This window comes from Equus caballus, chromosome 2 (assembly GCF_041296265.1).
Source record: "Equus caballus isolate H_3958 breed thoroughbred chromosome 2, TB-T2T, whole genome shotgun sequence".
Classification (NCBI taxonomy): domain Eukaryota; kingdom Metazoa; phylum Chordata; class Mammalia; order Perissodactyla; family Equidae; genus Equus; species Equus caballus.
Window position 1 is genome coordinate 62,535,947 of NC_091685.1, and position 14,086 is coordinate 62,550,032.

The following is a 14,086-nucleotide window of genomic DNA, read 5'->3' on the forward strand; positions in this document are numbered from 1 at the left end:
ATTAAATACTGAAGGACTAAAAACTCTAATTAAAATTTAGAGATTGTCAGGCCAGATTTTTTAAAAAGACCCAACTAGATGCTGTCTACATAAGATGCACTTTAAATATAAAGACTGACTGAAAGTAATAGGATGGGGAAAGATGTACCATGCCAACAGTATGCATAAGAAAGCTGGCATGGCTATGTTAACGACAGATAAAGTGGACTTCTAGAGATTATAAGAGGTAAAGAGGGATGTGTCAGAAGGATAAAAGAGATAATTCACTAGGAAGACATAATAATGTTACATACATATAAACTTAGTAACAGAGCTTCAAAATTCATGAAGCAAAAATAACAGAACCAAAGAAAGAAATAGGCAAACTCACAATCATAGTTGAGTATTTTTTTTTTTTTAAAGATTTTATTTTTTCCTTTTTCTCCCCAAAGCCCCCCGGTACATAGTTGTGTATTCTTCGTTGTGGGTTCTTCTAGTTGTGGCATGTGGGACGCTGCCTCAGCGTGGTCTGATGAGCAGTGCCATGTCCGCGCCCAGGATTCGAACTAACGAAACACTGGGCCGCCTGCAGCGGAGCGCGCGAACTTAACCACTCGGCCACGGGGCCAGCCCCATAGTTGAGTATTTTAACACACTCCTCTCTCAGTAACTGACAAAATAAGTAGACAAAAAAAAACAAATCAGTAAGTATAAAGAAAATCTGAAGCAACTTGAACTAATTGGTAACTACAGCACACTATGCCAAACAACAGCTTAATACACATTCCTTTCAAGGAAATATTGGCCAAGAAAATAGAATATATCTTGGCTCATAAACTAAGCCTCATTAAATTTTTATAGACCGAAATTTTATGTAATATGTTCTCTGATTATAATGAAATTAAATTAGAAATCAATGAAAATATGATATCTAGAAAATCCCCAAATACTTGTAAATTAAATATCATACTACTAAATAACACCTGGGTCAAAAAAGATATCATAAGGGATAACAGAAAATATTTAGAATAAATGGTAATAAAAATGCACATATTCTGTGTAGGATTCAGCTAAAGCAGTTTTTAGAGGGAAATGTATAGCTTTAAATGTCTATATTAGATAAGAAGAAAGGTTAAAGTCAACCTTAAGAAACTAGACATGGAAGAGCAAACTAAACCCAAAGTAAGTAGAAAAATTAATAATAATAAAAGTAAGAACAGGGAATTGAGGGAAAAAACAATTTTATGCCAATGCATTTGATTACTTAGATGAAGTGGACATACTCCTTGACAAGCACAACTTACAAAGACTAACTCAAGAAGAAATGAAAAAAATCTGTATAGTCCCATATGTGTTACAGAAATGGAATTTTTAACTAAAGAAAAATTCTCACAAAGTGAACACCAGTCTCTGATGGCTTTATAGGTAAATTCTATAAAGTATTTAAGGAAGGTATAATATCATTCTTATGCAAACTCTTTCAGGACATAGAGGATAAAGGGAATCTTCTCAACTCATTTTATGAGGTCAGTGTTATGAATTGAATAATTTTGTCCCCCCAAAATTTACATGTTGAAATCCTAACCTCCATGGTAATGGTATTAGAAAGTAGGGTCTTTGGGAGGTGACTAGGTCATGAGGGAAGAGCCTTCATGAATGGGATTAGTGCCCTTATGAAAGAGACACCAGAGAGACCTCTTGCCCCTTCCACCAAGTGAGGACATAGTGAAAAGAAGACTGTCTATGAAACAGAAAGCAGGCCTTGCCAGACCCGAATCTGCTGATGCCTTGAACTTGGATCTTGATCTTCCTTGACTCCAGAACCGTGAGAAATAAGTTTCTATTGTTTATAACCCACTTGGTCTCTAGTGTTTTGTTACAGCAACCAAAATGGACTAAGACAGCTAGCATAAATCTGATAACAAAACCAGACAAGAACATTACAATAAAGGAAATTACAGACAAGTAACTTTCATGAAATTCCTAACAAGTACAATGAACAATATTAACAAATCAAACCCAATGGTAGATTTAAAAAAGATAATGCACCATGACCAAGTGGAATTTATCCCAGGAATGCAAGATTGTTTTAACATTTAAAAACCAATCAATGTAATTTACCACGTTAACAGAACAAAGGAGGAAAATTATATAACCATTTCAACAGATGCAGAAAAATAATTTGACAAAACTCAACACCCTTCATGATTTTAAAATGTAACTCCTAGCAAATTATAATTACAAAGGAACTTCTTCAACTTGATAAAGGGCATCTATAAAAAAACCTACAGCTAATTGTATACTTAGTGATGAAAGACTAAATGCTGTTTCTAAAATCAGGAAGAAGGCAAGGATCTCATCTCTCACCCTTCCATTCAATATTTTATAGGAGGTCCTCCCCAGTGAAATGAGGCAAAGAAAGAAAGAGATATTGGGGAAAAAATGTAAAGCTGTCTTTATCCATAGACAGCATGGTTGTTTATGTAGCAAATTCTTAGGAATGTACAAGAAAATTATTATTAATAAGGGAATTTATCAACGTCATGATATAGAAGGTCAATTTACTAAAACCCATTGTATTTCTATATACTAGGAACAAAATAATTGGAAAATTAATTTAAAAAATCATCTAGCAGGGCCAGCCCAGTGGTGTAGTGGTTAAGTTCAGTGCACTCTGCTTTGGCGGCCTGAGTTCACAGGTTCAGATCCTGGGCATGGACCTATACACTGCTCATCAAGTAGCAGCGTCCCACTTACAAAATAGGGGAAGACTGGCACAGATGTTAGCTCGGGGCCAATCTTCCTCAAGGAAAAAGAGGAGGATTGTCAACAGGTGTTAGCTCAGGGCTGATCTTCCTCATCAGAAAAAAAAAAAAATCAGTTAGCAATAACATAAAAACATTAAATACCTAGAAATAGAAATAAATTTATGAACAATGAACATGACTTCTATATTGAAAACCACAAAATGCTGCAAAGAGAAATTTTAAAATAGCTTTACAAATGGAAATATATATAATGTTCGTGTATAAGAAGTCTCCATATTAAGATGTCCATTCTCCCTATATTCATCTATAGATTCTATGCATTCCCAATACAATCCCAGCAGACGTTTTTTTTAACAAATTGACAGACTGATCCTAAAAATGTATATGAAAATGCAAAGGACCTAGAAAAAGCCAACAGAGTTTTGAAGGAGAGTTAAGTTGGAGGCCCTATACTACTTGATTTCAAGACTCACTCTAAAGTAACAGTAATCAACACATGTGATAATGGTGTAAAGATCAACAAACAGATCAATGGAGCCAGAGAATGCAGAAATAGACCCAGACATATTCTATCAACTGATTTTCCTCAAAGGCACCAAAGAATTCCAATAAAGAAAGAAACGTCTTTTCAACAAATGATTTTTTTCCATATGGAAAAAAAATAAACTTGACATTACCTCACACCATACACAAAAGTTTATCTAATATGGATCACAGACCTAAATTTAAGAACTAAATCTATATAACTTCTAGAAGGAAACATAAAAGAGAATTTTCATGAGCTTTTGGTAGGTAAAGATTTCATAAAAGAAAAATCTTGGTAAATTGGGCTTTACCAAAATGAAAACCTTCTGTTCTTCAAAAGATACCTTTAAGAAAATAAAAATGCAAACTACAGACTGGGAGAAAATATTCGCAATACATACATTAGACAAAGGACTTGCATATAAAGAACACTTACAGTTCAATTTTAAAAAGACGTACAGCCCAATTTAAAAATGGGTAAAAGACTTCAACTGACATTTTGCAGGAGAAGATATACGAGTGACATGTAAGTACATGAAAAGAGTTCAACTTCATTAATCACTAGGGAAATGCAAATGAAACTACAAAGAGATATCACTAGAATGGCTAAAATTTTAAGAACTGATAATACCAAATGCTGGTGAGGATGTGGAGCAGCTGGGACGCTCAGACCTTGATGGTGTGATTGTAAAATGGTACAACCACTTTGGAAAATTAGGCAATTTCCTATAAATTTGAATATAGACTTAACAAATGATCGAACAATTCCACTTCTAGGTATCTACCCAAGAGGCACAAAGAGTAGTATGCAATATTCATAACAGCATTATTCACAATAGTTAAAAAAAAAAAAAAAGCTAACTGAAAAGAACTCAAATGTTCCTCAACAGGGAAATGGATAAACAAATTGTGGCACAGCCATACTCCAGAGTAAAAAAAGGAATCTTTGGTGAATCTCAAAAACATTATGCTAACAAAAGGAAGTCAGACTTTAAAGAGCACAGACTGTATAACTCCATTTAAGTGAAGTTCTAGAACAGGTAAAACCAATCCATAGCTACAGAAGCCAGGTAAGGGGTTAGCTGGGATGGGATGGTTAGGATGGGACTGCAAAGGGGCACTGGGGAAGTTTCTGGGGTGATGTAAATTCTGATTGGTGTCACAGTCACATGAATATGTACATTTGTCAAAATTCATCGAAGTGTACATTGAAGTGAGCATATTGTATATAAATTATATCTTAATGCAGTTGATTTAAAAAAAAAATCCACCCATAGACCCCTGTTGCCCACAGTTGTCACCATGGTGAGACTTCCCAGCTCTGCCTCCACCGAGTCCCGTGCCTCAGCAGACTCTATCACACGCATCACACACTATTGCACATCTGTCATTGTTTCCAGATCCTGAGCTGCTTGAGTTCTGGGGCTGGCGTGACCAACCGTCCAGGTTTTCTGTAGTGAAACTGGGAGAGTCTCAGGCAAACTGGGGCTAAGGGGCACCTGTCTGGGACCTTGGTTTAGCGTGATGTCAGGTGCACGGTGTGTGCTCAGTAAGTGTGTGCTGAAGGCCTACAATACGTGGGTTTGTAGAGATCTCAAGGTTCTTCTACTTTGGTGCTCTCTGCAAACTGAGGCCCCGAGAGGTGAAGCCAGAGGCAGTGGCAGATCCAGGCCCCGACGCCAAGCTCACTGTGTCCTGCCCATGGCTCCGGCCTCTAGACCAAGCTGTGGGGTGTTCTGGAAGGCAGATAAACAAGCCCTATTTAAGTTTTATGGAGCCATGAACCTCTTCCAGAGCCCCTTCTCCAGGAAGTTCCCCTCCCGGCTGCTGGCCTTCCATTTCCCCACTCCAGTGAAGTCATCTGACCCTGAGTGGCCCAGGTTTCCTTTCTCCCTGCACCTCCCAAACCCACTCTGCGGTCCCAGCGCTGCCTGCGATTAGTGCTGACCTTTCAGGGAGCAGTTTGCTCAGAATGGGCCTTTATGTAAACAAAAACAGCCTTCAGGTTTTCCTGAGGCCGGCCTGTTTTCCCCCTCAGGTCCCGGATAGGAAAATAACCAGTGGGAGGGAGGAGAGAGTGACAGAGGGAGTGCCCTGCCTCCCCAGACCTTGGGCCACTGTCCTCTCAGGCCCGTCTCTCAGGGCCTCTTTGTCACAAGTCGCTTCTCAGTGGGGAGCGGGCATGGGGGAGGCTGGGGATTTCAACAATGCCACTGTGTCTGGCAGCAAAGCAGGCGCTGGATGCTTGACCTGATTAGGCTCAGGGAGCCTGGGGAGAGGCAGAGAGCAAAGGCAGCTTGAGAAACTGTTTTTCATCCCCACCCAACAGGCTTTTCTTCCCTGTGTCTCTGCCAAGGCCTCTTCTTGGGTGGAAAAGGCCGTATTGTCTCATTTCCACAGGGCCACGATGGTCTCTCTTCTCAGCCTGGACAAACACTTTGACCTGCCTGTCCTCCCCGTTCTGTCTCTCCTTCCCACCAACCAGCTCCCAAACAGAGGGTGTTTTTCACACTTGCACTCTCCCTCCTCAGGCCCTGCCAGGGCCAAAGCGGGGCCCAGGAGTCCAGCTGGCACCCACATGAAAGCCCTTCCTGTTGAGAACCCACATGGAACCGAAAGCTGCCCACACCCACGGCCCTGGCCCAGGGCTCCTGAACGCAGGGCCACAAAAACTTGGCCACGATGCTCCAGGGGAAAAAACAGCCCTGAGCCTCTCGGGAGAGGAGCTTCCGGGTACCTCAGTGGAGACGGAGCCGGGCCCAGGAGCCCTCAGCACGCTATCGTGCAGCACCTGCGCCTGGCAGAGGACATGTAGGACGTGGGGAATAGTGCTGGGGCAGCACTCTGTGTTTGTTAGTGCAGGTGGAGGGAAAGCAGGAGCGTGCTGCAGTTTCCAATGCGTTGGCAGAAACAGTGAAAGCTGAGCAGTCAGGGTGAGGCCCAAGGGGATGTGAAGGGGAGGGCGGCTGGGCCGAGAATCCAGGTCTGATTCTTGAAACGGTGGCAAAAGGCAATAGGCGGGGTTTCCTTGAGAGAAAAATCTGTTCTCTCATCCTGGGTGTGGTTACCACTGGCACAGCCAGGCCTGTTCCTGCGATGCAGGTGCAGCCTGGGGAAACTGAGCTCCAAACAGGACAGGGAGGGGCTGCGATGTGTGCAAGGTGGAGCTTCAGCTGCAAACCCAGGGCTCCCGGCTTCGAAAGAATCCCCTAGTAAGTTTCCAAGGGTTTATTCTTACAAAGAAATCTGGAAGAACATACACCAAAATGTCAACCTTGTTGTTATTTTGTTGTTGTTGTAGTTTTGTATTTGTTTGTTTTCAGCTCACCTGTACTTTCTAATGTTTTATGCTTTGTTTGTTTTTTTTTGAGGAAGATTAGCCCTCAGCTAACATCTGCTGCCAATCCTCCTCTTTTTGCTGAGGAAGACTGGCCCTGAGCTAACATCCGTGCCCATCTTTCTCTACTTTATATTGGGACGCCTGCCACAGCATGGCTTGATGAGCCATGTGTAGGTCCAGGCTCAGGATCTGAACTGGTGAGCCCGGCGCTGCTGAAGCAGAGTGGGCAAACTCAACCAGCATGCCACCAGGCCAGCCCCTCTAATGTTTTTTTACAATGAGCAATGATGACTTGTGTAAAACATTTAAAGGAAAAAAATAATTTTTATTAAATGACAGTACAAATAAGGTGTTTAGAAAAAATGAGGGGCTGGCATCTACTAATGGACAAATAAAGTTAGATATTATCAGCTTAAGGTGAGAAGGAGATGAGAAAAGGAAGCAGCAGAAAAGGAAAAAAGAGAAAGAGGAACAGCTGAAATGAGGAAGGAATCCAAGCAAAAAGAAAAGGAGTGAAAGAGGGAAGGGAGAAAGAGAAGTCGTTTGGCACCAAGAGTTGACGCTCTCTTCACAGCTTCCTGGGCTCCGGGTCGGCCTCTCGGGACTCTCAGGACGGCAAAAGAAAGATTAGTCAGCAGCCCCTCGCTTTCCTTATAGTCAATACTAAAGACCCTGGACTGGCATGGACTAGAGGGAAGCTTCCTGAACTAGCTATGGTTCCAGCTGCAGAGACACTTAATAAGAGCATTTACAGAGCCCCTGCGTGGGGTTTGTTTCATATCTCGGGTTTCTGGGACTCTCTCTCCTCTCTCTCTCTCTCTCTCTCTCTCTCTCTCTCTCTCTCTCTCTCTCTCACACACACACACACACACACACACACACACCCCCAGAAGACACTGGGACACCTCCCTTCAGAAGCATTATTCCTTTGAAACGCCTGCTCTTCTTGTCTCTCTCCTGAGGGAGGACGAGTGGAGACGGCAGAGCGCTGGCTTTGCTGCCAGCACCCCACAGGGTAATCAAACCATCCTTGGTGACATCATATTTTCTGAGTGGATGTTTGCTTCAAAAGCTGCAAAATAATCTGAACTTTCTCCCCAGAGGACAGCGATCTCTGAATTTGGCCAAAACAGAACTCACACCTCTGCTCGTTAAGGGAGCAGCTAGGGAGGGCACCAACAAGCTGCCTTCCTCACACTTCCCATCTGCATCCCCCATAACATTCCTCACAGTCTGAGTTTCTCTGGGTGCCTGGGGCAGAGAAAATGCGTGCTGAGGGGGGCTGAGGAGGGGATGGGGAAAGGAGGGGCAGGTCTACAGAGCCTGGTGCTGAACGGGGGATGACCCCCACCTGCCTCCCTCAGGCGCCAGTGTCTCTTATTACAGACACTTGGCTGGCAGGCACCTACTGCAGGACCTTGGGAGATCCAGGCAGGAGCAGCTGGAGACGAATGCTGACAGTAAAGCCACCCTAGAGGGCCCTGAAAATTCAATCCCCAGAGGGGCAAAGGTCAACATCTCTGAGCCAGAGGCCAAGGCCTAGGAAAGTAAGTGCAGCTGAAAAGACGAAGTGCCCATCATCAAACAGGGGCTCCTAGACTTTGGAGCCAGAGGGACCTCAGTGCAGATCCCAGCTGGATGACCTTGAATCATTTGCTTGGCCTCTCTAAACCTCACTTTCTGCATCTGAACATAGAAATCCAATCATTTATTCATATGTTCATTTGCTCAACAAGTATTTATTGAGTATATATTATGTGCCAGGTGCTGTGCTAGGCACTGGGAATGCAAGAGTAATCAAACTATTGTTCCTGCTCCAGAGGGGATTGTAGCTCAGGAAGGACAAGCAGTGCAGCCCTGGGGATGTATGTGGAGCATATACTAGTCTTGGGGCCAGGAAAATCTTTCCTGAGGAAATGGCATCTGAGCCGAGGCTGGCAGGATAGGTAGGAGTGCTTGACAAGAAAAAGAAAAGCAAAAAGCAACCTGCGCACAGGCGTGGTGGTAAGAGAAAGCATGGCTTAACAGAGGAACAGAAACAGTCCAGGACAGCGGAAGACGGAGCACGTGTTGTGGGAAGGAGATCGGGGCAGGAGAGGCTGAAGAGGGCAGGGAAGGCTGGCCATCCATGCTCCAGTTTAGGTTTTGTCCTGAGTCTACACTTTAATGAGGCTTTCAGCGGGGAATGAGATGACCAAATTTGTGTAGTTACAGGGTGCAGAACTGACTGGAAAGAAATGCACCAGAGGGTGAGGGGACAGTTAGAAGAAGGCAGTTGGAATGAACCAGGTAAGAGACAACACGGTCTGACTGTGGAGGTGAAGTGACGGCAGAGAAGGGGAAAGCAGGTAAATGCGAGAGGTGATTGAAAGGAAGGATCAACGGACTTGGAGACCGAATGGACATTGCAGAAGAGGAGGCTTTGATGATGGGAGCAGTAGTAACTATTTCAGCACTGAGGAGGAGAAATGCGCTCACTGAGAATGATCCCTACGAGAAAAGAGCCAAGCCATGCCACAGACCCCTGGAGAAACTGAGAACGTGAAGGCACTGGGCAGGGAGGCGGGTGGGGTGAGGCATGGAGGAACATGAGGACATAGGCTAGAAACCTATCTACGTTCGGAATACTAGCAGCCAGATACTTACTCCTTAGGCAGGAAACAGGGATTATTCTTAGGAGAAAGAGGACAGAAAAGGCTATGAACTTGGGGGCTTCAGGCACCAAATAGTGAGGGTGAGACTCAGGGCTGAAAAAGAGGTATTAATGGAAAGTCTCGCTGTAGAGCAGGCGGGCCTCCAGTCCCTTCCTCTTGTTCTACCTGCTGATGGCCATCTCCCCCAGGTAGGAGGATAGGGTTCTTCAGAAAAACTGAATAGCCCCCGAGGAAAAAATTTCCAGATACTAATATTCGGGGGGGAGGAGGTTCTTCCAAAGAAACGGCAAAGTCTCATCTCAGTCACTCTAAAGCGGAAAGCAGCAGAGAGCATCCAAACAACTTCTGTAGTTTCTCATTCTCCAATCTGGACAACCCATCTCATATGGTCATAGAAATATGAGAGGCCATAAAGCAAGAACAAGGTGCGATGAAAAAGGAAGAAACACTGAACAAGAAAGAGTTCTTGGAAATTAGTAAATAAAATAAAACTTTCAACAGAAGTGTTAGAAGATACGACTGAAGACATTTCTCAGAAGATAGGACACAGAAATAAGAAATAAGAGAGAAAAGATAAGAAAATTAGGGGATTAATTCAAGTGGATTAACAACTGACTAACAGAAATTCCAGAAAGAGAGAGAAAATGGAGAAGAAAAATGATCAAATAAATAATATAGGAAATGTTCCTAGAACTAAAGAGTTCATGTCACTGGATTAAAAGAACCTGCCAAAGGCCCAGAACAAGGAATTTTTAAAAACCTAAACCCAAGAGTTTGATCCTAAAATTCCAGAACACCAAGCATAAAGCAAAGAACTTAAAAGCTTCCAGAGACAGAACAAAGAAAAAAATTACACACAAAGGAATAAGAATGGCATTACACTTCTGAGCAAATGTATCTTAAAACCATGATGGAAAATTATTTTCAGTCTACATTTCTGTACCCAGTTAATCTATCAGCCCAATATGAGCAAAAGAGAAATATTTTCCAAACATGCAAAGATTCAGGAAATTTAGTTCCCATCAACAATGTCTTAGGAAACTGGGAGAACAGGTGGCAGCAAACAAAAAACCAAACTCAGAGAGAAAAAGCCAGATTCCAGGAAATGGGGTTGCAACTCAGAAGAATGGTGAAGAGAACTCTCACAGGACTCTCCAGAGCAAACCCAGGGAGTGACCTGTCCAGACTGGAGAAGAACGGAAGGCTCTCTAGAAAAAACAGACACTTGATAACATAAATGATATGGTAGATTATATGATGGAGCTTCTGAAAAGAATTACGGAAAATTATGCAAGTAAAAAGAAAAGCAATTAATAACTCCAGGAAAAATAAAAACTATACAGGAAAGCGTGCAATGATAGTGTGCTACTTGACTCTGCCACAAACAATATTTCTAAAGTCTTAATGATGTACACCCTGACTATTGACATAAAATACAGGATAGTGATTCAACTATATTGAGAGGATGGGAAGATAACAGGTGGGGGAGGCAATAAGAGAGCTAACACCTCACATATTATCATAACAGACAAGTCTAAAACTGCCATACCAAAAAAAAAAGCAGTATAATATATTACAGAGAGAACTACCAAAAGAAGTGGGTAAAAGTGGTTTTGTGGGCAATGGGGGGGGGGGCAATTTTGGAATATGGGGAGAGAGAAAGCAGATGATTACTATTTTTCCTTACAGACCTTAAAAAACACATACGGATGTTCCTTTCATACAATTTTTAGTTTAAAAAATTAAATGTAACTAAAATAGCAAAAAAGAAACGTGAGTTCCCATTCCCATTTTCCCCCCTTAGACTGTGAGGAGATCCCCAGCAGAGCAGCCCTTGCATTTCAGAGTCAGGAAAAGGGAACAAGGCAAGTTGCTGAGAGTACATTACAGTCTATGCCTGTTTTCTGGGCAGGGGGCACAGAGATGAAGGTGGTACAGCACACAGCACAGGATATCTCCTCAGGAAATGTCAGTTCATATTTCTTCTCTCCTTGAATGAGTCCCTCCCATATATTTGTTTATTTATTTAAGTGAACACAATTCACAGAAAGGCAGAGGAGTAGGCAGGAACAGCCGCCAAAAACCAGTCAATAGATTTAGTGACCATCTGGTTGAGCGCCTGGTGTCTAACCTGTGTGATCATCAGAATCGCCTGAGGAGATTTTACAAGAAAAGATTTCTGGGCCCTACTCAAGACCTGGGGTAACTGGGACTCAGGGAGGAGGAGTAAGTGACCAGGCCAGGGTGGAGAAGGATCGGAATAAGGCCCCAGCCTCCTGTCCACAGTGCTGTCCCCTACCTGGGCTTCCGTGACCCCCTGGTTTTCTCTCTAATGTGCCCCACTGGGGCCAGGAAGCTTCAGCCATGCACCTCTTTGGATAGTATTGTTGAGATTCAGTGCTGGGGCAGGGAGAGGGGTGTGGAGGGTGCTTCAAGTCCCATGGAAGCCAGCTCAGACTCACCTGCCCACTCTCGGACTCCCCCAGACTCAGAGGAACAGTGGAGTTCCTCTGCCAGGCGGGCAGCTGCTTGGCTTCCCAAAATGCCCCCCTGTGCCCAGAGGCGTGGGATGCTGAAGCCAGGGCTGGAGCCAGAAAATCCAGCTGTGTCATTTGCAATGGCCAACCTAGCGCTGATGCTCGGTTCCAGCCAACTCTGATTCATAGACTTCACCACTTGGCAAGATCCTACGCCCTGTCCCTCCTTCTTTCCCTCCCTGCAGGTGGTTGACAGGCTGGCCCAGGCAGTTCTGCCCCAGGACACAGATGTCAGGATCTCCAGGTCAGCAAATTCAGTGGTGTGTGATTGCAGAAAATCAAAGAGAGACTTCTCTTAGGCTTGAATAATTCCCCTATACTCCTTTTTCCTATGTTCTGATAGCTTGGGGCCAAGAAAAATCCTCTTCAGGAGAAGGAATTGAAAATAAAAACAATGTCGCCTTACATTTGCATATCATTTTCCATATACGGGCTCGTTCATATATATTATCTGATATCCGAGCCTCACAGGCACGCTTTATGTTTGTTATTGGCGGCTCTAAGTCCGAGACCGTGCCTGCGCCGTCAACCTCTGCAGTTTCTTCTGCTCCCTTCTGGTTGGGTGGACGGAGAAGGAAGGTTTTCCATCAGAGGCAACACGGTTAACACAACATGACAGATGATCTCCTGCTCCCCTCGGAAGTGGTGGGAGGCAGGCTACGGGAGGAACCAGAGCCAGAACGACCTAGGCAAAAATCAACAGGCACAATGCATTTAGTGACATTTAGTAATATTTATTCCGGAATATTTGAAGCATAACAAAAGTAGAGAGCAGTGAACTACCATGTACTGATTACCCAGATTAAAAAAAAAAAATCAACTAATGGCCACACTTCTTTAATTTGTATCATTGCCTATTCCACTCCCCATCTCCACAAATGGATTGTTTTGAGGCAAATCCACACTATCATCAAATTTTCAGTCAGTGTTCAAATTTCCCCTAAATGTTCGTAAATGGTTGATATGTCTCTTAAGTCTCTTTGAATCTATAGGTTCTTGCTCCCTTTTCCCTTTTTCCTTGTAAACTTCATTTGTTGAAGAAACGAGGTCATTTTTCCTATAGTTTCCCACATTCTGCATTATGTTGGTTCACATTTCAAAAACGTTTTTCTGTCCCACATACTTCCTGTCAACTGCCAGTTAGCTGTATAGACATGAGGTGTGATTTTGAGCAAGAACACTTCGTAGGTGATCTTGTACCGTTAGGAGGTACACAGTTTCTAGCGGTTTCTTTTTTTGTGACGTTAATAGACACGGATGAGCATTATCCAGATCTATTAGCTCCCAAGGGCTCTGCAGAATGGTGATTCCAGTATTGCGTCTTCACTGGCCAGCTGGAATTCTTACAGAAAACCTTTCTTCTCAAACAATGATTACCTTGAGGTACAGTTCCTATAGGAAAGGCAGACTGAATTCTTGATGCCCTTCCTTTTTTGTTCTCCAGTGTTCAGAATAAGTTGGTTCCTCCACTCTCACATCCAAAGATGATCTATGAGTTCTTTTTATTATTTTTATTATTATTATAAACTCATGGTTTTTACAAATTTTTTGCTATATTTCAACTTATTGAACTTCTTCTTTTTTTTTTTTTTTTAAGATTTTATTTTTTCCTTTTTCTCCCCAAAACCCCCCAGTACATAGTTGTATATTCTTCATTGTGGGTCCTTCTAGTTGTGGCATGTGGGACGCTGCCTCAGCGTGGTTTGATGAGCGGTGCCATGTCCGCGCCCAGGATTCGAACCAACGAAACACTGGGCCGCCTGCAGCGGAGCACGCGAACTTAACCACTCGGCCACGGGGCCAGCCCTTGAACTTATTATTCTTATTTGTGCTCAAAGTAGTCCCATCTTTGGCCTCTTCAGGTTAGTCCTGAATTCTTCTGACGCGACCTTGGTAGTCTTTGATAGTTTCCTTGCTTTCAGGAATGATAAAATGTTCTTAGATTATCTTGTATATACACTTCCTGTCTTAGACCTGTAATCCAACACTCTTTAAGGAACTCTGATTCCTTTTGGTGGAAAATAGTATTTAGAATTCATAATCTGGACAGCAGGCACTCATGGCTACTGGCTAATCACTGTCTGAGTCTCTTTAATGGACAGAGCTAGGAAATATATATATATAATATATATATATATAACATATATATAAATATATATATATAAAACACATATATATATTTTTTATTTTTGGGGGGGAGGAAGATTAGCCCTGAGCTAACATCTGCCATCAATCCTCCTCTTTTTGCTGAGGAAGACTGGCCCTGAGCTAACATCTATGCCC

General features: G+C 43.0%; 1 protein-coding gene across 2 annotated transcripts in view; it reads right to left on the reverse strand.

The window, feature by feature from the left end:
* Positions 1–372: 372 nt before the first annotated feature.
* The window catches only part of CCDC25 (coiled-coil domain containing 25), a 70,710-nt gene continuing 56,996 nt past the window's right edge, over positions 373–14,086 (reverse strand). Inside the window, exon 9 of one of the 2 annotated variants that reach the window (XM_070261271.1) lies at positions 373–649. In XM_070261271.1, coding sequence (XP_070117372.1) covers positions 473–649 — 177 coding nt within the window. In that variant the 3' untranslated portion in view covers positions 373–472. The remainder of the gene's footprint in view (positions 650–14,086) is intronic. The other variant, XM_070261273.1, reaches the window with a different exon arrangement.